At 57.9% G+C, this 23,806-nt stretch overlaps 2 protein-coding genes across 3 annotated transcripts in view; both read right to left on the bottom strand.

Annotated features, from left to right (window-relative positions):
* Positions 1–1,580: 1,580 nt before the first annotated feature.
* VPS4A (vacuolar protein sorting 4 homolog A) lies at positions 1,581–9,958 on the bottom strand. Its single transcript, XM_067536727.1, has 11 exons — positions 9,870–9,958; positions 6,978–7,089; positions 6,418–6,565; positions 6,025–6,086; positions 5,622–5,741; positions 5,137–5,293; positions 4,756–4,904; positions 4,439–4,520; positions 3,901–4,120; positions 3,516–3,656; positions 1,581–2,680 (listed from the first exon to the last, which is right to left on the bottom strand). The coding sequence occupies exons 1-11, from the start codon at positions 9,888–9,890 to the stop codon at positions 2,579–2,581; spliced, it is 1,314 nt and encodes a 437-aa protein (XP_067392828.1). The 5' UTR covers positions 9,891–9,958; the 3' UTR covers positions 1,581–2,578.
* A 1,693-nt stretch (positions 9,959–11,651) lies between these two features.
* SNTB2 (syntrophin beta 2) overlaps positions 11,652–23,806 on the bottom strand; it is a 48,535-nt gene continuing 36,380 nt past the window's right edge. The window contains exons 5-8 of one of the 2 annotated variants that reach the window (XR_010917755.1): positions 22,378–22,574; positions 19,012–19,196; positions 17,386–18,127; positions 11,652–16,407 (exon numbers count right to left, since the gene is read on the bottom strand). Coding sequence is in view for 1 of the 2 variants with exons in the window: in XM_067536708.1 (XP_067392809.1) it covers positions 18,035–18,127; positions 19,012–19,196; positions 22,378–22,574 (475 nt within the window). In the remaining variant the exon portion in view is untranslated. Of the gene's footprint in view, positions 16,408–16,540; positions 18,128–19,011; positions 19,197–22,377; positions 22,575–23,806 lie in introns of those variants that run through there. The other variant, XM_067536708.1, reaches the window with a different exon arrangement.

The raw sequence follows: 23,806 nt of genomic DNA, 5'->3' as shown, positions 1-23,806 counted from the left end.
CTGCCCCCCCCGGGGGGGGGGGGGGGGGCCTGTCACAGAGCACAGCCTGTTTGCTGTCCACTGCAGGGGGCTGGCGAGAGCTGCTGCTGCTCCTCCCCCCCCCCACCCCCATTGCAACTCGTGGGGCAGCTCAGGCTCCATGCAGGGGGGGTGTGTGTGTGTGTGTGTGTGTGTGTGCTGCAGTGTCCCATGCCTACCAGTGTCCTAAAGGCGCTCTGTTCCTCTCCTCCCCCCCCCCCCCCCCCCCCCGTGCCTGCAGGCCGTCCTGTAAATGCCGCCCTCCTCCTCCTCCTTCCCCCCCCCCCCCCCGGTGCCTGGGAGCCAATGACCCGCCTGCTGCCAGCGGGGGTGGGGGGGTGGTGAGACCCACCCGAGTCTAGCACTAGCTCCAGGGCTGAGCCCTCGCTGAGCAGCTTCACCCACGTGCTGCTGAGCCAGACCCAGGGCCCCGCGGCTGAGTACAGTTCCCCGCCTGGCTGGCCCAGCAGCTGGCCCCATTCCTTTGAGCCCTGGGAAATCAGCAGCAGCCTAGCGAGAGACTGGCTCATGCCCCCCCACCCCCATCGCCCCTGCCCAGCCCCTGGGGCACCAACTCCCAGTTCCGAGCCGCACTGATGTACGTTTAGCCACGCTCCCCGTGGAGGCGACTCAGCCCCGTGGGCCCCGCTGGCTCCTGGCCAGACACAGGCTGGGCTGGTTTATGTAGTGCCCAGGTCCCTGGGCCGGGACTGGCAGGCTGGCCGGGCTTGTCCCGCTTCCATTGCAGGCCAGGAGCCCCACCCCCACCTGGGGCGGGCCCGCAGAGCCGTGTGTGAGTGTTGCCTTGTGCAAGTGGCAGCAGCTCAGGCTGGCTCTGCAGTGCTGGGGCAGAAAGCGGGGCGTGTCCCTGCCTGCTCCCCCACGCATGGCCGCCACGTGAGCAGCTCCTGTGGTGGCCAGGGTGTGGCCGGGACGTGCTGTGCCTAGTGCCAGGAGCGCTGGGTAAGAGACGGGTGGTGTCCGATGCTCAGCTTCTCATCTGAGCATAATTGCTTCTGCAGGGCTGAATGAAGCAGGTGCTGCTGGCTCTTGGCAGTGGGTGGGTGGGCGGCCTGTGTCATCCAGCCTGTGACAGCCGGACAGCAGGCCCTTGGTGACCATGCCGTGCATGGAGCTGACCACGTGCGCCCTGGGGCTGCTCTCAGTGCAGGGGGCCAGGCCCTGCGTCGCCAACCTCTGGAGTGCCTGGTTTGAATTGTAATGGGGCGTCCCCTGCCCTGACTGAGGGCCCCATGGGCTGGGAGCCTCTGGAGGGAGGAGGAAGCTCTCCCACTGCCAGCCAGGGCAACAAACGTCACAGGGCTCAGCTGCAGTCTGGGGGTGCTGGGGGCAGGTGGTGCCTGGACCCTCATAGGCAAAAACTACAGCAACCAATTGGCTGCAGATTGTCACGCCCCCTTCGGAGGGGAGGCAGATGTCAGCCGTGTTATTCAGCTGCTCTTTCCCCGTCCGCACTGTCATGGGGGATCCTTTAATGCCAGCAGCACCCTCTGCCTGGGGGATCGCAGCACTGAGAGATCTGCCATGCCCTCCCTTCCCGCAGGGAGGCAGGGGGAAGCTGAGGAGCGCACTCTGAGCTCTAGCAGTGCCTGCCTTTCAGGGGCTTGGGACCCCAGCTTACAGCAGATGAGCTGGGGACTGGGGCTGCACAAGGAAAGCGAAGAGCCCGGCTCAGACAGGGAGGGGTGAAATACCCTCTGTCCAGCAGGCAGGGCTCCCAGGAGAGGTCCCACGGCAGGAACCCGCCTGGTCGTCTGCGTGCAGCAGAGCAGCTCAGTGCTCGCTGCAGAAGAGAGATTTCTCCCTTTCCTCACAGCCCCACGCAGGCAGCAGCTAGCCACGCGGACCCAGCACTGCTCTGCGGCAGCATGGCCGTGCCTGAGAAAAGGCTGCCTTCTGCCCACCCGCGTCTTGCTGCACCCGACCCCACCCGCGCGTCCGGATCAGATCCTTACTCGCAGCGCTGGGGCCGACTCCCCCTGTGGGCTGGGCAACGGGCAGGCGGGGGAGCAGCTCCTGCCCCTCGGGGCGTTTCCATGAGGAGAGCCAGGCCTGCAGAGCCGGGCACACGGTGCCTAACCCCGCGGCCTTTGTCCCGCTGTGCTCTGTTCCTCCGAGCAGCGTGCGCAGCAGGGGCGAGGCGCACACCCAGCACAGCTCGGTCCTACCAGGGCAGCGCGGCGCGGGAAGGGCCCGGGTTGGCTGGCGAAGCTTTCGGATCATTTTTATTTTTATACAAACAAGACAAACCAAGCAGCATTAATTTAAAAAAGGAAAAGGAAAAAAAAAAAAGCATGAAGGAGAGTGGGGAGCGCCGGAGGGGCAGGGTGGGCACGCGAGGCTCTGCTCAGCCACTTCGGCCAGGGCATTGCCGCTGCTTCACGGCCCAGCTGGGGGCCGGCCCTGAGCTGAACATTAACCTCTGCCTGGTACCGTCTGCCTGTCGGCACAAGGGCTTTGCACGTAGACACGCTGCCATGGCAAGGTCTGCCCTGCCCTGCCCTGCCCTGCCCCCGCACACTCCCCATGGCAGAACATTTTAACCTTCCTGTCCAAAGTCCTCTGAGAATTTCTTCACCTTCAGGAGGTCGTCTGCGTTCACGGTGGGGCGGGTGGTGGCCAGCGAGCGCAGCATGTCCGACTGCAGAGAAGGGGAGAGGGCAGCTGAGGCCGGCATGCGACACCAGAGTCCGCATCGCATCGCACCCTCGGAAACCCTGCAAGAGTTTCTGGTTGCAAGGCAGGGGAGGGGGAATCGCAGGGCGCACACACGCACCCTGTCCTGAACCCCAGGCATCGCCCTACAGGATACCCCACAGCAGGTGCAGGGAACAGAGGCCTGGGAGCTAGATTCAGGTTCCGCACCGCTCCTGGCCATGGTATGAGCTTGGGCACAACCCAAGAGCACCGAGCGTTCTCCTGTCTGCACCCTGGGCTGCCCAGGCTTCCTGACCTCCCTGGGTGCCGGGAGGTCTCTGCGGGCACCATGAGCCCAGGGATCACAGGTGGCGAAGGAACCTTTCCTCTCCCAGGAGACCATGTCTGTTGTGTGGGTTCCCCTGCCCTCCCCCTCCAGCACACGACCCTGCTGCCCTGGCCGCCGCTGCCTCAGCAGAAGGTAAGGTTGACGGAGAAAGCCCCGGAGCTCACACGCTGGGAGCAGCCAGCCGAGAACTGCAGACGGGACAGGCACAGGGGGGCTGCAGGGCAGGCAGAACAGGTGCCCACTGCCTCTTTGGGTGACGCTGAACCCAAAGGATGGCAGGTTAACTGTTTTACCGCGAACGGGCAGCCACTCTGGGACAGGGGGCTTTGACCAGGACACCCCCAGCGGTGCAGAGGGAGGGCAGAACGAGGGCCTCTGCTAGTGTCAGGGGTGTCGCACACTGGGGTGTTGCACTACAGGGCGTGTGTCACTGGCCAAGTGACAGTCCCTCTCTCCCCAGCCCCCCTCCTGGCCAGTGTCCGTCCCTTACCATGCAGATCACTGGCTCCAGCAGCTTGTCACTGGGCACCTCCATCCACGTCATCTCGATGGCCCCAGGGTCTCCCGGAGAGCAGGGGGTCAGGAGGTCGTCTACAGTCACGCTGGGATTCGTTCGAGACGGGCCTCGTGCCTGCAGTGAGCCAGAGAAGCCGTGACTGAGGGCAGACGGCAAGGCTGGCTCTGAATCAGCCACGGGGCCCGCTCTGACATGGGCCCTCTGGGGCCGGCCTGGGGGACTCAGGAGGGAGCTTTTGGGGGCAAGGGCGCAGTGCATGCCCGGGTGGCCATGGAGCCTCCCTGCCCCCCTCCCCTGCAGACACGCGGCCCCAGATCCCGGGCGCCTGGGGAGCGGCAGGTCCTGCACGCCCTCTCACCTTCTTGAAGTGCGTGGCCGACTGCACTTTGCGGACAGGCTGCATGAGGGCGTCCCGCACGATGACGCTGATGTCAGCTCCCGAGTAGCCATCCGTCTTCCTGGCCAGCTCGTGGACGTTGGCCTCTGTCAGGTTGTGGGGCGTGTTCCCCAGGTGCAGCCTGAACACCTGGGCGCGGGCCGCCGCCTCGGGCAGCGGGATGTAGATGCGCTTCTCAAACCTAGACACCAACAGCGAGCAGAGCCGATGAGCCGGCTCCCTCGTCCCCGCCTGGCGAACAGCGGCCGTGCAGATCGCTGCAGCACATACAAGTTCCAACAAGAGCTGCCGGGCGCCGGCCTCACCGGATGAGGGAGGAAGGGCCCCTGCTGCCTGGCGCCTGCAGGGGGTGGCTGGGCAGAGCTGCGGCGCTCAGCACTAAGCCAGCTGGGAGGAGCCTGCCATGGGGCCAGGGCACACCATGCTCGCGGGGCCAGTCCCCAAGTGGGGGGCAGGGGCTCCAGGCACAGCACGAGGCAGCAGAGCAGCTCCCACTCACCTTCTCCTAATGGCCGAGTCTAAGACCCAGGGGATGTTTGTAGCACCGAGGACCAGGGTCCCGTCGTTGTTATTCCCGACACCTACCGGGAAGAGGAAGAACCGGCCGTCAGGGAGCGGGCAGGGCTGTGGGGAGCACAGGGGCCGCAGAGTCGCTCTCCAGCTGCCGCTCCAAGACAGACCCTGGCAAAGGGAACCAGCAGGCTGAGGACACAGAGCAGCTCACGTCTCGTTTCCACCCTCCCGCCCGACCCACGCGAGCCAGGCAGCCGCACTGCGCGTGCCAGCTGGCCCGGGGCAGAGGAAGGCCCCACACACCCTGCATCTGCACCAGGAACTCCGTCTTGATCCGGCGGGCAGCTTCGCTCTCGTTCTCATTGCGGGAGCCGCACAGAGAGTCCACCTCGTCGATGAAGATGATGGAGGGTTTGTGCTGCCTTGCCAGCTCAAAGAGATTCTTCACCAGCCTGGGGCAGAAACACCGGCTCAGCGCGCACAGACGGGCAGCCCCCCCCGCCCCGATCCTGCCGCCCAGACAAAGGGGGAGCGAGGCCCAGCGCCCTGGGGCTGCAGGCAGGGATCTCCCCCCGGCTGTCACTGCTCTGTTCTCCTCACTGACCCCACAGCGTCTGCAGCCACGCTAGCGCCTCCCGCTGCCCCCCGCAGCCCTCCTCCGCCCCGCTCCTGCCACCGACTCACTTCTCGCTCTCCCCCAGCCACTTGGACATCAGGTCTGAGGACGAGACGGAGAAGAACGTGGAGTTGTTGGCCTCGGTCGCCACGGCCTTGGCCAGGTACGACTTCCCCGTGCCAGGGGGCCCGAAGAGCAGAATCCCACGCCAGGGGGTGCGTTTGCCTGCAACACAGCATGCACTGAGCAGGCTCCTCCACGGCGGGCGGGGGCAGAGCTGGCTTGGAACGGAGGGAACGGAGCCACCCGCTCAGGCGCCCCAAGAAGCAACGGGCCTTCAGTCAGCCAGGCCTCGTCTCTCAGCCCCCTGCAGCACTGCATGGCGGGGCCCGGCCCGGCCCAGGCCCGGCCCTGCGTAGGGCTCTGGGCTGGCTGCCGCTCAGCCTGGGCAGTTCTCTGCAGCAGTACAGATCCCGGCGTGCGCTGGAACCGGCACCACAGGCTGCAGCAGCCAGTCCAGCCTTGGCCCCGGGAGCTCCCAGGGCAGCCTCACCTGTGAATAAGTGGGGGAATTTAATGGGTAAGATGACAGCCTCCTTCAGCGCCTCCTTGGCGCCCTCCAGGCCGGCTACATCGTTCCACCGCACGTTGGGCTTCTCCATCACAATGGCACCTGCAAGAGACGTGCAGCTCTGCCTAGCGGGACGAGACAACGGCTTTCCTGCCAATTCCCCCTCCCCCCGCAGGCCTGCACTGCACCGGTCCCTCCTCCCAGGGGCCCACTGCATCATCACTAACGAGGGAGTCAGAGTTGAGGCCCAGCAGCTGCTCATGCTGCTCCAGGAGCAGCTACACACAATCCCACAAGCTCTGCACCCAGCAGCACGCGCCAGCCACGTCCCAGTGTCAGGAAGTCCGCCAGGCCCCACGCTAGGCTCTGCGTCCAAGCCTCTTACCCATCAGCTGCTCCTGCAGCTTCTTCTTCTCCGGATTCTCTCCCTCGCTGTCACTGTCGCTTCTGTGGAGAGGACGCAGAGTCACGGCGAGGCCAGCAACATCCGGGTGCTGCTAGCGGGGGGGCGAGGAGCCAGCCAAGCTGCGCCTGACGGGAGGAAGCCTCACAATGCTGGCCCTTGCCAGCTCTCACAGGAGACGCCGACGCTCACTCGCAAACTCCACTACGCGGAGTTGGACGCTCTCTGGTTTGAAACCCACAGCCAGAGCCACCCGCGGCAGAGGAGGGGGCAGCCAGGCTCTCGTCCCTCCCAGACATCCCCCCTGGGCCTGGGGCTGGCCTCTCCCAGGGTGGTTAGAGGGCGCTCCGGGCTGCGCCCGTCCGGCACACATACCCTTTGCCGTCATTCTGAGACTCTTTGACAGGCTTCTTGCTTTGCTTGTCTTTGTTGCGAAGATAATCCTTCAGCTTCTCCGCCCGGTCCAGGTACTGCATGCACTTCGCCCGGATGCTCTCCTTCGCCTTGTCACTGTGAGCCTCATCTGTCAGGGCACCCGAGACACCGTGAGCCGCCGAGGAGCGCCCTGCAGCACCCTCCCCTCCAGGGCCAGCAACTGGGAGGTGAGCACCAGCATCTCCTTTCAGCATCTCCCACCAGGCGGGCAGCCGGTGAGAATCCCCCAGGAGAAGTGACCCCTCGAGCCAGACTCAGCACAAACCTACAGCCGGGGGGGCCCCACCTCCCCTGGGACCATCCCACAGCTTCTGGGTCTCTGGGTCAGCTCAACGGTTAGATCATTCCCAGAGAGTGCAGGCACTCGTGGGAACTCGCAGCAGGGGCAGCTGATCCCTTTGGGCAGGTGGGAAAGGGAAGAAAGATCAGAGGAGGAAGCGTGAGGGAAAGCTCTTGCTCAGACTCAGGCCAGCAATGGGGGAGAGACGAGCCAGACTCACATTTGATGGCATGTAGGAAGTACTCCACTGCATGCTGGTACAGCCTCAGCGCCTCCTCATAGTTCTTGGCCTTATCCTCCTCAGTTGCTTTGGTTACCAGATCAATGGCTTTCTGGAAGGAGAGAAGACAACTCCAATGATGCCGCTGCCCCAGGACACAGGAGAAGGAGCTATCAGTGCAGGAGTAAAGAACTTCCCACAGAGCTCATGGGTTTCTGCACACCCATGGGAAGCAGCAGCTGCACCCAGCAGCTCCGATTTCTCACAGGCCCCTTCTGCTCACACAGAACAGAAGCTCCTTCTGGGCTGGACAGAGTCACCGAGTCCAGAGAGCAAAAACCAAGCCCAGACCCCATCTCCCTTTGCCAAGGAGGGGCAGCACAAGCGGGCAGCTCCTGTGGCAACAGGGCCTTTAACCACCACCAGCACCGCTGAGCAACGGAAGGAGGAGAAAATGTTACAGTTTTAAAATTGTCATTAAAGCGAATATTATAAAACGATCAAATGCAGAGTTTGCGAAGGGACGAGATTCTGTACATCTGGGGACGATGCAGAGATGATCTAAAAGGTCCAGGTTTGGTTCGGAGTCACGCAGCACAAAGGGCGCATGATCTGCATTATCCCCGATTAAGGGTTATTCCTTTAGTGAGAGAGCTGAGCTACAAACATGGGAACGTTTGGGTGCAGCGCTCCTAGAAGGGAAGCTGGTTAGTGGCGAGCAGGTATAACAGTGAGTGCTGAGTGCCCCTCACTGGACGATGAGTCCATTTAGCAAATGCCATCCACAAAGCAAAGGTCTTTCCGCATCGCTTTTCCAGCATGACTCACTCCTCCTGGGATGGCCCAGGCCCGGTGATGTGTCCGTGCAGAGGTCTCTGGACCACCTGATGGTGTCAGACACCATGAGGTGCTGCATCAGCCGAGCATAACGCCGCCCGAGTCCACGTGCCTGCAGCACTTGCTCGTTGCAGGGGTCCCATGCGCCCAGGGCTCTGACGATCAATGCGTGCGTTTGAACCTCGTTGCCCTTTGCTCTCAAAGCATCGGCCAGGGGCGCGTATTTCTCCTCCTTTCGAGCTCGGGCGTCGTGGAAGGCCGGGGTCCTGTTTTCAAAGGGGACCGCAACGTCTACCACGGTGACTGTCTTTCCTTCCTCCTCAGTGATGACGACGTCCGGTCGCAGCTGACTGTCGGTTCCAGGGGCGGCGGAGTTCACGCCCCTTCCCCCGGGTGGGGGGATGCCTCTGACCAGGCGATCCAGGCTCTGGAGTGGGACCTGCAGCTAACACAGGGCGTGGGGCAGGGTCTCGTTGGAGTAGCTGCACCTCCGGCACCGCTTGTCCCAATTCCCGTGGCGGGCGGCTCCGTTCAGCGGGACGCAGTTGAGCCGGGCCTGGTGGATGAACCTCCAGTCGGCGAATCGGGTGAAGCTGCCCCCCGGGGAGGACGTGGTTGCTGGCGTCCCGCTTGCTCATCATCTCGAAAGCCTTGCCCTGGTCCGGCTTCCACGTGAGGCTTTCCACGTACGGCGTGTGAACGGCCCCTTTAGGCCCTGCTCCACATGCTCCCGGCTATCGGGCGAGGTTCGTGGTTTTGGTGGTTTTGACCTGTGGCAGCAGGATTCCGAGTTCCTGATGCTCCTCGCGCCACGTCCAGCAGCGGCCGATGTGCTTCTCCAGGCGCCCCGTGGTGTTATGGGCACGGCTCCAAAGTGAAACGGAGTCACCTCCGTCCCATCCCAACTCGCCAGCCCGGGAGCCGCTCAGGCACGTGGCGGCATCTTGGTTGGAAGGGGCTCTGCCGATCCGCTTCCTGACAACATCGCGCCCGGCACTCTCCGCCACGGTCCTGACCGCGGCCTCGGGCAGGTCAGAACGCGGGGTGATCACTGCCACGTCGCACAGGTCGCCCGTGCGAGGGACGCTGGCGCCGCCCCGCTTGTGCGCGTTGTGCACCAGCTGGTTACCGGCCCTCCGGGGCGGAAACACCCACTTCTTGATGGTGGCGTGCGCCTTGTCGACAGGCACCTTCGCCTCGGCAGGTCCCCCCGGACGAACGAGAGGCGGCGGATCAGGAAGGTGTCCGGGGCGTCGATCTTCTGCCACGGGGCCGGCGGGGAGGCGTCGATCCTGGCCGCGCCCGTGGGATCCCCGCGATGCCGTCCTCGGGCGTCTGCCGGACGCAGACTCCCTGGGCCGTGCTGAGGCGTCGGTTACGCGGGTCCGCCGTGGAGGGAGACGACAGGCCCCCCCTGGATCCGAGTCCCCGTGGCTGCCGTGGAGGCGGCGTGACGCACACGCCCGGCGTTCGAGGGCAGACCTGGCCGGTGGTGAGCGCTGGGGCCACCTGCCACCAGGACCAGCCCGTCTGCACAGGCCGAGACGCTCCCCCTCGCCGCAGAGCTCGACCCGCCCAGGCCGCGGGGGAACCTCGGCACCAGGCAGCCCGGAGCGGAGCCGGTCCGGGTTCGTCTATAACAGCGAGAGCTGCGAACACTGGACGCTGGGCCGGCGTGGAGCGGATCCAGCCGGCTCTGCTCGGCCCGAGGCTGCCCGTCCCGGCGCCCAGGGGCGCACAACGGAGCCTGCCCCGGGGCCGGGCTAACGGGTCTGCACCGGGCGTAACTCCCCCGGGGCCGGGCCGGGCCGGGCGTCGCTGCAGACCCCCCCGCCCACAGCCTCGCCCCGGGACAGCCTCGCGCCGGGCAGGGCGGGGCCTGGGACACCCCCGCGGAGAAACAGCCCCTCCCCCCGGGCGCCCCGCGAGCTACGGGCCGCGTCACGTGACCACGGGCCGGGCCGGGCCAGCGCGGAGCGGGGGGGGAGGGGCGGCGGCTCTGGCCCGGGCCTGGCCTGGCCTGTCCCCGAGTGGCCGGGCCGGGCCGGGCGGTACCTGCAGGGTTGACGTTGTCATTTCATCGCCCGGGGCCCGGCGCGGAGGCGGCGGCAGCGAACCGGGGACCCACCGGCCGCGCAGCGCAGCGCAGCTCCGAGCGGGCGCCAGGCGAGAGCGGCGGGCGGGGCCTCGGCAGGCAGCGCCGGGCCCGGCAGCGCCCCCCGGCGGGGGGAGGGAGAAAGGCACCCCCCCGCCCTGCCCCCCCTCGCTCCACCAGGCACCCCCCCCGCAGCTGGACACCCCCATATCCTGCCCCCCCCAGCTGGGCACCCCCATATCCTGCCCCCCCCAGCTGGGCACCCCCATAGCCCGCACCCCACCTTCCCCCCACAGACACTCACCCCTCCTGGCTAGGGCCACCCCCCATCACCCCGCCGAGGGGGACACAGGCCCCCCGATGTCACAGCACCGACGGCCGGCAGCACCCTGAGATCCCCGGGCCTGGCCTGCCCTGTAAGGCCCCCCCCCCGGCCCCGCTGAGCCCCAGGGCGCAGGAGATGGACCATGGGCCACGTCCCTCCAGAATCGGGTCCAGAGGTTAATCCCCCCCACCCCTGTTCCTACGTTGGGCCCATGGGCTCATTGCACTTGGTCTGGCTGCGCCCCAGCCAGCGGTTTGTCACAGCTCTCGCTGATAAGCAGCGCATTCGGACGCCGTTTTCTCTCTGGAGAAGAGGTCGCTTCTGCAGGGTCTTTCCTGGGCAGTTCTCTTGTAGGGGAGGGAGGTTACCTGGCCCCTGGCTGGCGCACACCCCACTCCTGCCGGGCCATGCATTGCACTCTTGGTAAAGGAGGAGCCAGCTGGCACTATCACCTCCTCACTAGCTGCCTGGCCTCAGGAGCCCCCTCCACTGACCCTGGTGCTACCCCCAGCTTTGGCATGTGCCCACTAGAATGCCAGGCTTGGCGCTTTAATAACCATGCAAGTAGCACCACGCTTTGGAATTTGGCCCACCTTTCCTTTTCCCATTTCCAGTGGGTGAAGCTTGCCTGGTCCCACGTGACTGCCTGTCCCACCCACCCGTCCCGTAGGGAGCAGACCACGCTGGAGCTAAGCCCTAAAACTTTCCTGAATACGGCTTTTTCTTGAGGTTTCTTCCCGCATGGTACGTCACGACCACACAGGGATGCTGTACGGTATTAGGCTGTGGGCCTATCAAGGCAGCTGCATTCATCCAGGGATGCTTTGAGGCCCAGGTTTGAAAGCCTGGGCCTAGGGGTCCAGCTCCTCCAATCAGGTACTTATGTGAGAGAATTTCAGGATTAATTAAAGAAAGTTCCTAGCCCTCCTGGGGGTGAAGAAAAGCTTGGAAGCATAGCTCACGTGTCACTGACGCAGGGACAGTTACCTGAGTCTGCAGCGAACCAACAGCTCAGCTGGGCGAACTGCCTCATGCATCTCGCTGGGACACAAACCCCAAAGATCCATTGTCCTGGGGGTTCTGCCAGGCCCCCTCGCCCAGCGCAGGACCCTGTGCGGCAGGGAAAGTGCAGAGTCGCCCGCAGGGCTGGTTCTAGGGGAAGCTGAGCAGGGTAGTTTCCTGGGCCACATCACCACTGCGATGCTTTTTTTGCTCCCCTGAGCAAGTGGCAGAGGAGGGCAGGGGGAAATGTTTTCTACCTTGGCTTGCAAGACAGCGAGTCACTCTTGTACCCCAGCCACTAGGTAAGTAGTGCGGGGCTTCCCAACTGCCCCCAGCCACCACCTCAGTGCTCCGCAGAAGGCTCCATACCATTGCCCTGCCCCGAGGGGAGAGTCTCCCATCCCCACCCTCTCCCTTCCAAGCTTGTCGTGTCTGTTGAGGGGCCCAGATTACCAAGATCTAGTCCTGGACCCTGCCACAGATTTTTAAGCTAACCTTTGGCCATGTCCAATCCAAAAGCAGGGAGCACAGCTTCTTTCCCACATCAGACAAAACATTTTCCATAGAGAAAAGCTAAAATGTAAAAAATGTAAAAGCATAAAAGCCTTTATTATTTACAGTATATAGGTTACACTTGCCCTTAAGTCACATTTTCATTGTAATGTACAATACTATACAGTTAACATGCGACTCAAGGGACAATAGTTGTCTATGTATCTATATTTATAGAGTACACATAAAGCTTTAATGTGATTGTAAAGTACACAAACAGCCCTGCTTTTCACCACTTGGGGTTTCTGGATTTGGTAACCTAGAAGTTCCAGAAGTCAGAGATTAAAAATCTCACAAAGGAAGAAGTATTGTATAAATAGTGAACTACAAAGAATACAAAAATAGAATGGGTTGCATGTTATTTTAGTTTTTTCAGGGGAGTATTACAGTCTGTGCCTTGACTGTATCATATCAAACAGCATACATATAGTTTGCACGTGTTAAAAAACAGTTTATTTGTAGTGGTTCTCTGCACGTTATTCCTCTGATGACCAGGGACCAGTTATATCTACAGAGTTCTTGTCTTTGGCACCTGGGCCTTGTAATGCTGTTTACCCAAACTGTAAACTTAACACTGATGCACTGTAGTAATGAGACCCGCCCCCCACTGGCTGATCCCAGACAGGCAGATATGCTACAAGGAAAATGGGGCACCACAAACATGGATATCCCAAGGGGATTTTCATTTTCTTTAGGCAGAGAAGAGAGGAGTCACTGAAAATCTATTTTTAAAACCAGGCGGAAGCAGCCCTGGAGTTCCCCCAGATTCTAGGAGAGGACAGTGAAATCAGGGCCTCGATGTACTGTGTTCCAGGCCAGGATGCTGTCACATTAGTAGCAGAAACAGAATTAACCCATGTCGCAAAATCCTGACAGCGAAAGGCAAAAGGTGGAGGTGGGCTGGCTGTAGAGAATGGTCACAGCCTTACAGTAACTGTGGTGCTTCAAGATGCTCTGTCCCTGTGGATCCCACAGAGCACATGCACACCTGGAGCAGGATCCACAGGCAAAGACTCAAAGAACATTTGCTTCTACTAGTTTCACACCCGTTTTCTTTATTGCTTATTATATAATGCAGAGAGGCCACTGGCCTCCTTTAAAAAAAGGAAAGTAGAGCATGGTTTCCACATGCAATCAGTGCTTCATTTGTGCCAGGGCGGAGCCTCAGCACCTCTACGCTTTGCAGTTCATAGCCCCAGCACCTCTGGATTTGTAGCATCGATTATGAAAGTAAAAAAATTGCTTGAGCCCCAGCACCTCTTTCATGACAAACTAAGCACTGCATGTAATGTCTGCTTTCAGTTGTAAGAGTCAGCAACAGGCATAGAAATGTACTGGGGCAAAGCATGAGAATGTGCAAAGGTTCTACAGAGTATTAACTTTGGAAGTCAATCCTATAGTGCTGTTTGAAGAGAAGTTAGTGGGAGAAATTGACTGATGAGAGGGGACTTTGAACAGTCTAAATTCCATTTCCTGATAGCTTTTATAGTCTAGCTAGCTTGTGTAAGGTCATTCACCATGATCTGCGAGCACCATTCACTAGTTTCATTACATAACACCCATGTCAGCCAGGCTGATAGAGCCATATTGAAGACACTTATCTGGTCTAATCTGGGATAGAAAACACAAGCTTAGCATAGAATATTCTCCTCTTCCCACGCTGGTTTCCAAGGGTAACCTAGGATGCACCTCAGTAGTGTTTTTTCTGTATGGAATGCTTTAAGAGCTCTCCAGAGGCCAAGCACCACTTGGGGCATTTTCTAGTTTTCCAACACAGAGGCTCACTCAATCTGGAGGTTTGCACAGACGTGGGCGGGGTCTGGAGCGGCATCTCCTGCAGACATCCTGGAGCCCTTGCCCTAAGCTACAAAGAAAAGACAGGGCAGGCTCCCAGGAGTTGTACATTTCACCACGGCTAGGTAAGCTCTGGGAAGCCAGGAGCCTGCTACAAACAGAAAAACAAAGGCACTGGAGGCACACCGCGTATGCCCAGTGCAGATAAACGTGGTACCTCAATGCTTCAGAGGAGCTGGGACACGGTGGGGGGTTGAGCATCAGAAATTCAGTCTGGAGAACAGGCTTTTCATACCAAGTTAAAGCATTAAAAACCTTCAAAGCCTGAGCTTCCCGACTAAGCAATGGCTTGCAGTGTTCCAGAAGGGCATGCAGCATTCTGCAACAGGGCAGAGATTTGGTGGCATGAAAGAGAGAGAGTCTGGGGAGGAACTCGGTAGAGTGCAAACCGGCATGTTTCCCCAAGGGCCGCTGATCCACAATGGACATGGGCTTCCCCTCAGCGGACACTGATGCTCACGCGAAGGAGAAGGCGGGCCTGGTGTGGACACAGGTTCTCTGGGGACTAGGCTGAGACCTGTGGCTTCACTGGTAGCAATTCAAGACTATTTCAGGCTTTGTGGCAAAAGGCTCAAAAGCAATGGCTTAAACAGGACAAAACGTTATTCCTAACACATTAAAGCATGTGAAGGAGCCTGCGTCTGCTGGGAGAGCGTTTCAGGCAGGCAGCATGAGCCTTTTTGCACATTATACTATACTGTGCCTGACGTAAAAGGGGAAAGACACCCCCTACTGTACTTCACTCCAGCTGGCTGGGCACAAGGGGTGCCAGGTCAGCTTGCAGTGGGTGCTGACAACAAGGCAGTACTAAGTACTCCCCCATCGCCCACAAAAATCCAAAGCGAAAGGAGTGAAAACAACATCCTGCTAAGCCACGGGTCCATCACGTGCAATTTGGTTTGGCTTCTACTTGACATTTCAGTCGCCACCTCAAGCGGCGCTTTGCTAGTGACAGGCAATTTGGGAAGAGCTCACTCCTACTTCAGTGTAAATGGCTTGCTGTCAGTTTCGCACAGATAAGGAACAGTGCTGACAAGCAGCGACTGCCACCAGAGTTTAAAATAGCAACCGCTCAACCTGAAGTGTCAGAGCAAAATACAAGCAGCAGAGAAAGTGCTTAAGTCTACAAGTCCTGAAATCCTCTGGGATATTTAACCCGCTGAAACCAGCCAAGGCACAACAGAATTTGCATGGCAGCTTATTAGACAGTTTGCAGAACAAAGGAATAGTGTGTGTGGGAACGGTCCCATTTTATGTGATATACTGACACTGCTCGCTCTTACAGTCATTGTACAACGGGGTGAATATGCCCTTGCTGATGTACCCCACCTTTATCCCGGTAAACCTGGTTTCTAGCAAGCCATGCTCCCTGGGAGGAGTGACCTTGTCCAGAATTCTAATTTATGTCAACTTATGGCTTTTAGTAAGAGTCCAAACGAGCCTAGCCTCTAAGTGTGTAAGAAAATTCCAGATGCTTTACAGCCCCAATCTAGTGAAGGTTCAGATTGAAAAAAACCCGACTAATTTCTTATCTAAATGTCCAACACGGTAATGGCTTAATCACCTTGTGAGCTCAGAGTCTACTTCTTTTCGGATTATCTAAGACATCGAGGTGCAGAACTAGTCTGCTGTCCGTGCAACAGACTGTTCACCATGAAGACTCCATGATTCCCAGCACTCACTGTACTGATGGGACAAACCCCAACCACACTAGCGTTAAAAAATCCACTTTAAGAGCAGTTAAAATAGACAGAAGAGCTTAATGGCCTTGTGTAGAAATGACAACTCTTCGGATGGGTCCACAGACCAGAAGAAAACAAACAAACAATCTGTTGGGTGAACACAAACCTATCATAATCAGTACTGTGCGGGAACTCACACTTTACATTAACCTTATATTCACCCCATAAACCCCAATCATCTATGATAGTGTTTCATGACCTGGCATGGTTTTTTTTTGTTTTTTTTTTTTAAAACATGTTTAAATTGATTGGCTTTTGTTGGTTCCTAAAACGGTGTTTGGAAATTAACTGCTAGGAATCGGGCATAGGCCATGGGGTTGTGTGGGGCCTGTGAAGAAAAGATCCTCTGGACACCCTGCCTAGGGTTTCAGCAGGCTGCTGCGCTGGCAGGCCAATCTGGGAAAAGCAGTTTTGCTTCATACCTCACTTTAAAGAAGCGTGATCTCTGAGATCACTTCCTCACACATTGTGACGACCGCCCACCCTGCCCCCCTGGAGACGGCCAGGCATGAGGCTGGATGCTCTTGGGTTGATCTTAGAACATTTTGTGCTGCAAATTCTCCAAACTGAAACATTAACCCCCCGAAGTCTTGTTACATCCAGCTGTTCACGTGTGAGGCTAAGGAGATGTGCTGCAGAAGGGCTACCTAACCAGTCAGTAGATGGAGTAAGTGTCCCACAAGCCTCTAGCCAGTCTCGGAAAGCCCAGTACACCAGTAGCTCAAGAAGCTGAATCCCAGGAATTAATCCTGTGCAACCACCACAGGAAATCAAACCCGCACTAGAGCAAGCATTAGAGAGGCTCCAAAGAAGCAAGCAGCCCCAAGGGACTGTCCAAGGCACCTGTTAGGCGTGCGTAGTGGGGCTCTTGGAGTCCCTGCCCCTCATCTCCGGGCGTTACAGGCACAGCTCTTCCCAAGCAGGAGAGAGAACAGGAATCTCGGAGGAGAGCAGAAGGTCTGGCTTACACACACAAGCCGTTTCTTGGCGTTCTGAGCTAGGCGGCGTTACCAGGTGACAGTCCTGTTGGGAAGAGGTCAGTGCTGTGCTGGGAGGGGGATTTTGAAAGCCCCTTGTTAAACTTCTGCCACCAAAGCAAAGGAAGAGCTGTGATTTCCCTGCCTCTGGTGGATGAGCTGCCTCTCCTCAGGGCCTGGCAGATGCTTCAGAAAAGCATGTTTAGAATGGGACAGGCACTGCAGACATGTGCGCAGTGACCTGAGGAAGAGCTCTGTGTGGCTCAAGACCTCATCTCTCACCAACAGAAGCTGGTCCAATAAAAGATAATCCCTCCCCCATCTTCTCCCTCAGGTATTTCAGTCATTCACAGGCCCCGTCCCTGCCTCTCTGCAGCACGTGGGACTTGGCACAGGCTGAGGGAGACAGGCAGCCCAGCACCAGGAAAGGAGAGGGTGCTGCTAAGGTCTCAGAATGAAGCTGCCAGGCCCAGAGGCTACGTGCATCAGCTGCTTTACACATTCCAGAACACGCACCCAGCTGGCCTTCCTGAGCCACTGATCCAGCCACGGCATTTGTCCTGGTGCGTGCGACCAGCATCAGTGAGAAGCACCAGCCAAGTGCTCTGCCTTTAGGATGTTTCCAGGTGCCCAACGCAAGTAAGTCTCCCTCTGACTATCCACCCCTCTAGGCACGGTGGAGCTAAATCCACTGGCTAGTGTGAAGGGACAGGCCTCTTCCTTATCAAGGACTCAGGAGAAGGCTTCTTTGTGAAACAGAAGGGGCTGGGTCAGGCCTTCAGAATTACCCTCCTCTGACTCAGTCACCAATGTAAGAAGCCGCAGTGAGAGGGGCGACATACTGTGTACCCTCCCCCAATATTTATCAGCTGCAAAGGAAGATGCAGGGATTCAAGAGCTCTCAGACGAATCCCCTTCCCTCCAAGAGGGATCCTCACCCAACTCAGCCTCGTCTACATGACCTGCGAGAGCTGCCCCAGGGCCTAGCTGGCACAGCCACAAGTCCGTCTTTGTAGCTACTCACTTCTCCTCAGGGGAGGCCGGGTAGCTGGGAGCGGGCTGAGGCTCCCGGAGTGCTCTTCCAGTGTGAACAGCGCCGAGCTCCCAGGCAGCACCTCATCTCCTCATCCCATCTCCAGCAAAGCTCCACTCATCTTACGCCGAAGGCACATTCGGTAAGTAATAAAAATGGCTTAATACCCCGATAAGGATTATAGTTCCCATCATAACTGCCTCCCCTCCCTCCTCAGCCCCATGCCAGTGGCTCTTTTCTCGCAACGTTCGAGTGCTGGCTGCTCGGCTTTACAATCGAATCCCAGGGCTGTCAGGAAGAAAAGTGTCTGAAGTTGCCAGCATCCATGAAGCGACTGAAAAGGGATAACTTGAAACCCGCATCTCCCCTGATCTCCATTCAGCGACCAGCAGCTGCCTGGCCTCAGCATTTCCTAGTCAGGTGGAGCAGATATTCCAGGGGAATGCAGAGAGGCTGGAGTTTCTGGCTATGGCTCTCAGGAGGGCAGGCGCTCCTTACATGCAGTCACGGTTCTGCCATGAGTCAGTCTTTGTCAAGGCACTGGTACTGCAGGAGGACATCACAAAGAAGGGACTTGTGTGCTTTTTTGGTGCTGGGACATTAGATGTGTTGTTCAGATCTGTCAGGACCCCTTCGCCTCTTACACAAGCAGTCCCATACGGGTGACTTTGGCTGACAAGAAAGTGTGCAACACAAAAACAACGGGCTTGGGACAGGAGTGCAGGTCCAGGGTCTGGAGAGAAAGCACAGGAGACTCCATCAGTCCCACACAGAGCACAGGGGTCTGCTTGGAGCAGAAACATCACTATACGGACTGAAAGCAAACCACTCCAAGACGGGGACAGCTGCCTGGGCCTGCCGGTGCCTGCTGGCAACATGTTCAGCTCCCACACAACAGCAGAGACTAATGGTTACAAAGAACATTTCCTGAGCAGAGCTTGCCCCACGGGAACCACCTACTCCCATGCCCAAATTCAAAAGGTGTTGGAAAAGCTGGGCCCAAAGCAATGAGTGCCTGTAATTGCCACTGAGGTTGCATTGCCCAGTCTGGCTTCAACAAACCAGACTCACAATCTAACTGCCCCACAAGCTCTGGGAGGGGTGTATGGTGAAGCATCTGCACTGTAGTGATTAGGGATCAGTCACCAGCACGGTGTGGGAAGGACTGGCTCCTCCAGTATGTCCAAGCCAGTGGTTCTCAACCCCACCCCCATCAGCACACAACTGTAACCCATGGGACATCCTGAGGACCCTACAGGTATCTCTTTATTGCGTGGATGCGGCCCACGTAACAGAGAGCTGTATCTGCGGCCCACCATGGTCAATAGGTTGAGAACCACTGGTATTCTCAGCAGATGGGGATCCCGTGTCCCCATGGATCCCTGCTTTTTGAGAAGGGAAGCTCCCAAGGCAGCTCTCACAGGCCCTGATGCAGTTCAGCTTATGAAGGTGACAGCTAGAGTGGGTGGGATGGGAATGTCTGAAAGGGAGAAACAGCTGAGACAGGCTTCAAGCACCTGAAATTAACCCAAGTCACACAGCTATTGGACAACAGACAAATCCGAGCACCTCCCACCTCCCACCAACAGTGCCACCCAACCCCAGAGCCGCTCTCACCAGCTCCCCCTCCGGGCCACCAAAATCCAAGTAGAGGTTCCTGATGCCATCATCCGCGGACACTTTCAGCTTCTCAAAGGGGTATTGGAACTGGATGTTGCTGGAGCCTGCTTCCTCCCTGGAGAGAGTGAATCCATTTTCATAATGGACTGTGAGCTTCACCTCCTGGCCATTCAATGTGCAGCCTGCACGGAAACAGAGCACAGAGCCTCAGGAGCGGCCAGCCAGGGACCGGTTCGTTGCTCTGTGAATTCACACAGAAGCGTGATCAGAGTTCATGCGACTGTGCACCCAGCCTCTACAGGAGCATCACCAAGGGAGACCAGGGCCTTTCCTAATTCCTGGGATGAGTCCGGCAGTCCCCTTTGCTGAGCCAACGGCTGGGAAATTCACCATGCTGCCAACAGCCCAGAGACCACACAAATGGAGCATTACACAGAGAAAGGGAAGAGTCTGGGACTGGGCGGGGTTCAGAGAGGACAAATCTCTGAGACAGGGACACTGTCATGTGTGATAGTTAGAACCCAGGAGCAGAGACTGGCAGATGTTGCTGAAGGAAGAAATGCCTCAGGAAAGCCAAAGCAGAAGCAAGGTGCAGGTGCTGACAGGGAAGGGGTGGGAAGAGAGAAAGTAGAGGCAGCATCTCGGCAGAAAGCCTGGGATTTCCATCACGTAACTAGACTGGTGCATGAAGACTAATGTCCTAGTGGCGCCTGGGATGGCGTGTCTGTCAGAGCCACTCTGGCTGTGCCCCAGGACAGCATGGGGCAGCCCACACTGGAACGTGCACAGCATGACGCAGGACCTGTGCCCAGGAAGAGTAGGATGGCTCGGTTTGTGCCTTCCCAGCCCAGCAGCGAGGGGGCGGGGAGCACAGGATGAACTAACCCACCAAGAATGCACAGGGCGGTGGTTCAGCCTGCCACTTGCCAGTCAGTCACTTTCAGAGACACATCTCATCCAGCACTTAACATGACAAGAAAGCTACCGGGGGATTTCTCTGCCCACATCAACGATCACGACCAAAAAGACACCCTTGACCTGTTCTAGACTCTCCGATCCAAGGACCAGACGTAAGTTTGGGATGTATAAAAGCACCCTGAATGGATTTTTAAAAGTTGCTTTTCTGCTTGTCTTTTGTTGTTGGAGAATCCACAATTGCATGACACTTTCCTGGAGGACTCAGGGATACGGAATGGGAACATTTTTCAGGCCCTAATGTCTTCACAAAATCAGTTTTTCTCCCAACTGTTTTCAGGCCTTTGAATTAACAAGTAAAACTGTTTAATAGTGTCAGTAAAACCTCCAACCTCAACCAAATTTTACTTGCATGGTTTATCAATCCTGTCAGTTTCCAGACATTCAGAGTCTTCCAGGAAACCAGGGTAGGTAAGACCTGAATTTTTAATGGCAAAAAAACCAAACAAATGGATTCCATCCTCCCAGCCTGAGGCCGTTAGCACATTAGAAAGCAGCCAAAAGGGGACAGTCCCTCTCACCCAGATTGCCTGTGACAGCGTGAGACCCACGCCCGGTCAGCAGTCAAGTGGGAGGTTCTGTTTTTGAAGGAATTTAAAGTAGATGTGCGCAGTACCTGGGGACTTGCATTTGTCTAGGACAGAGGCAGGCAGGCAGGCAGGAGTGCGTGGGGGCAAGTCTGCAACGTATGGCACTGCTCAGGTATTTCTGGCTCACCTGTCAAATACTACGCAGGCCAGCCAAGCCTACTCTCCCAGCAGGTTTTCCCTTTGCTGCCATGACGAGCTCCTGTTTTCACCAGCCAGATTGCCCATCTATCAGCTGCACATTCTTGGGTTTTGTTTGTGTGTGCTGTGCAAATGATACAAGAATACTAACGGCTCCTTAGTCTAACCTTAAACAAAGCCCCTACCACTTCTGCACACTCACAGAGTCGGCAGCTTTCCCTGGCGCACACCTTATTTTTCAGGCACACAGTGGCATTTGGGAGCTTTCCGCTTGTGGCAGCAGTTCTATTACCTCTACTGGCACCATAAAGGGCCATGGGATGCCTTATATGTCACAGAGCTGTGAAGTGTGACAGCTACCACTGCAAATGCGGAAGGATAAGGTATGCGGGGGAGCAGGCAGACAGCACAAGGGTGAGTGCTTTAGAGAGAGCTCAGGATGGAAAACTGGCTGAAGTGCCACTTTGTACCAAACGCTCCGGACCATCACACAGAGGGTTGTGTTAGTGCTTGTGGATGGTGCCAATGGTGGCTGCAGCAGGACGGAAGCTGGCCTGCCATCTCACATTAGCATTTCCCAGTAAGACGACCAACCCTGGCAAGCGAGAGGCTCAGAAACCACAATTAACGCCTTCAAATGGCGACCGACTTGTAGAATGGACTCTGTTCTCTTCTGAACGCTAGAGGGAGCACCACCAGACCCGAGCCCCTCTCAGCCTAGAACCTAGTGTTTGGCTGCTTCCATCTCTCTGCTGTTGCTCATTCTCCTTCCCCCAAGCTGGGAGACTCCGGCGAGCAAGGCTGAGGCTGGCTTTTCTAAGGGTCGCCTACATTACACAGTTAGCTCGACGTAAGGCTGCTTATGTCAACCTAATTCTGTCAGTGTCTACACTACAGCCTTCCTCCCACTGATGTAAGTGCCCTACTACACTGCCATCGTAATTCCACCTCCACCAGAGGCGCAGGGCTTATGTCAGTGTAGTTAGGATAGTAAATCAGCGCCTGCTTTTAGTGCCAAGGCAATGGAAGCATGTTGTGTTAGCACCATGAGGGGCTGGGAGATGACTGGCTTCCTTTTGATTAGATTGCTCCACCAACCAGTTAGGTGTGAACATCAATCAGCCTTCCAGTTTCATTGCGTCCCCACTGGCCATCTCTGAGCATGTATAAAGCACTCCCATCTGCCCATGGAAGGAGGCAGAGAAGGGCATGGGATTTGCTCCAATAGTACCTGGGCTTTGCTAGCGGCTTGGCCTCAGGAGTCGCTCCGTTATAGCAAAAGATATCCCTCCTCCGAGCCCCAGAGCTCCATGCAGTCCACATGGCCCCCCGTGACCTCCCGTGTTACTATCTTTACCAGCAGCGAAGCCACAGAGCCGAAACTCCAGGCAACACAGTTTAGCCTGAGACTGGGCACCTTAGTGTTAAGTTTCCTATTTTTCCTGCATTCCTCTTTAGGAGCCTAACTTCCAAACCAGGTCCCACAACTCAAGCGCCCATTTGACCTAACCCTGCTCAGCCAGGGAGAGCCACTGAGACCCGGCCAAGAGGGCAGGTAATCAGCGCATTTTTAGCAGCTGCAACAGTCAAGGTCTGAGCAAGTCAGGAGGGAGAAGTGGGGTTCCAGACAGTTACTGCTCCCTGTACCAAGCCAGCATACCTAGGGACACCTCCTTTATCAGCTCCGCGGCAGCATGGCAGCCCTGAACTAGCATCCTGGTCCAGGAGGAGAGGTCCCGATGCGTCTCCACCCTGAAAACGTGCACTTCGACGCCTTGGCGAGAGCCTGTCCTTGTTGCAAAGGTGAGCTCGGATCCCAGAGAGGGAGATCTGCGCCCGGAGCCAGAGTGAACCAGCCTGTGGATCAGAGGGGAAAGCAAGAGCCACGTTACTCGGAGAAGGGCAAACCAGTGAGACTTCACAGGGGCCAGGGACGGGAGACGTGGCTCAGGGATGGTGCCGCTTCCCAGCCAGGGAGGAGGTTGTGCTTTATGAATGAACCTCCAACACAGGGCAGGGGGAGAGAGGTCTCTGCGTGTTCACACCGTGCTGCCTCCTTCCTTTGTTGATTCACACAGAGTGGCCGGGTTGGTGAGTGGCCGAGCTGTGACCTGTGCTGCTCTGACAGCAGTGTTTGAGCCAACTGGCGTCTGCACAGAGATCTGAGGAAGCCACATGCATGGGGCACCCAACACTCACCTCTCCCCAGCGCACACGTCCAATCTCCAGTCGTGTGCCACGTGGGGAAAAACCCAGCACCAACCAGACCAGCCACCCCCAGCTTGATCCACCACTCACGGGCGACGCAGCCCAGGGGCAGTGGCAGCACCTCCAGTGAGGGTGCGTCAGAAATATGTGCACCCAGAATAGCACCCAGGTGATAATGGAGGAGGTCAGAGCAGGATAAGGAGATTCTGCTCCTAGGTGGAGTGAGACAGTTAGACATGGCAGAGGACTAACTCTCCGTGTAGGAGGCAGCGCCCGGGGAGAAGAGCAGTAACATAAAACGCTGTTAAAACGCTCTCCCCTTACATGGGTGAGGGGGCAGCAGCTGGCAAAGAGACACTCCTCAGGGTGCAGGACTGGGGGCTCTCCTGGCAGAGGCTCCAGGTCGATGAAGCCAGCTCCCCTCCAACCTCCCAGCCAAGGGACACCTGGAACCTGGCAGCTGGAGCCCAGGCCTGTGGAGGTGACAAGCCCCAAATGGACCAGCCAAGTGTGACAGCGGGCAAGACACCCTGCATCGGCAGATGCCAAGTAGGGACCCAGCCTCTCCTGGGAGGCCTCAAGCCAGATGTTCTGGAAACGCTAAGGCTGGAGGAACATTTCCTCCTCTGGCTTGGCAGGGAACACAAACTGATCCAGCTGCAGGACCTGCACCGGGCAGCGAGGCTCCGGATGCCTCTGCCAGCAGCCACGCCCCTTTGGGCATCACAGGCGGGTTTGAGCAACGGATTCGAACACGACACCTTGGCGCCATGGAGCCTGCTCAGACAGGCTCAACCTTGTATCTGGCAACATGACAGCCCCTCAAGCTCCCCGGCAAGTCCAGGCTCAGGCTGCTGAAGCAACGAAGCCAGGAGGACTCA

This window comes from Emydura macquarii, unplaced genomic scaffold (genome assembly GCF_026122565.2).
Source record: "Emydura macquarii macquarii isolate MOO-44397 ecotype Brisbane River unplaced genomic scaffold, CSIRO-AGI_Emac_v2 contig_3647, whole genome shotgun sequence".
Taxonomy (NCBI): Eukaryota; Metazoa; Chordata; order Testudines; family Chelidae; genus Emydura; species Emydura macquarii.
This window is presented reverse-complemented; position numbering and strand designations above follow the sequence as displayed.

Coding starts and splice junctions, on each gene's coding strand:
- VPS4A (XM_067536727.1), bottom strand. CDS start 9,890: ATGACAACGTCAACCCTGCAG. Junction 7,090..9,869: donor TGACAACGTCAACCCTGCAG/GTACCGCCCGGC, acceptor CTCTCCTTCCAG/AAAGCCATTGATCTGGTAAC. Junction 6,087..6,417: donor TCTCAGAATGACGGCAAAGG/GTATGTGTGCCG, acceptor TCCTCTCCACAG/AAGCGACAGTGACAGCGAGG.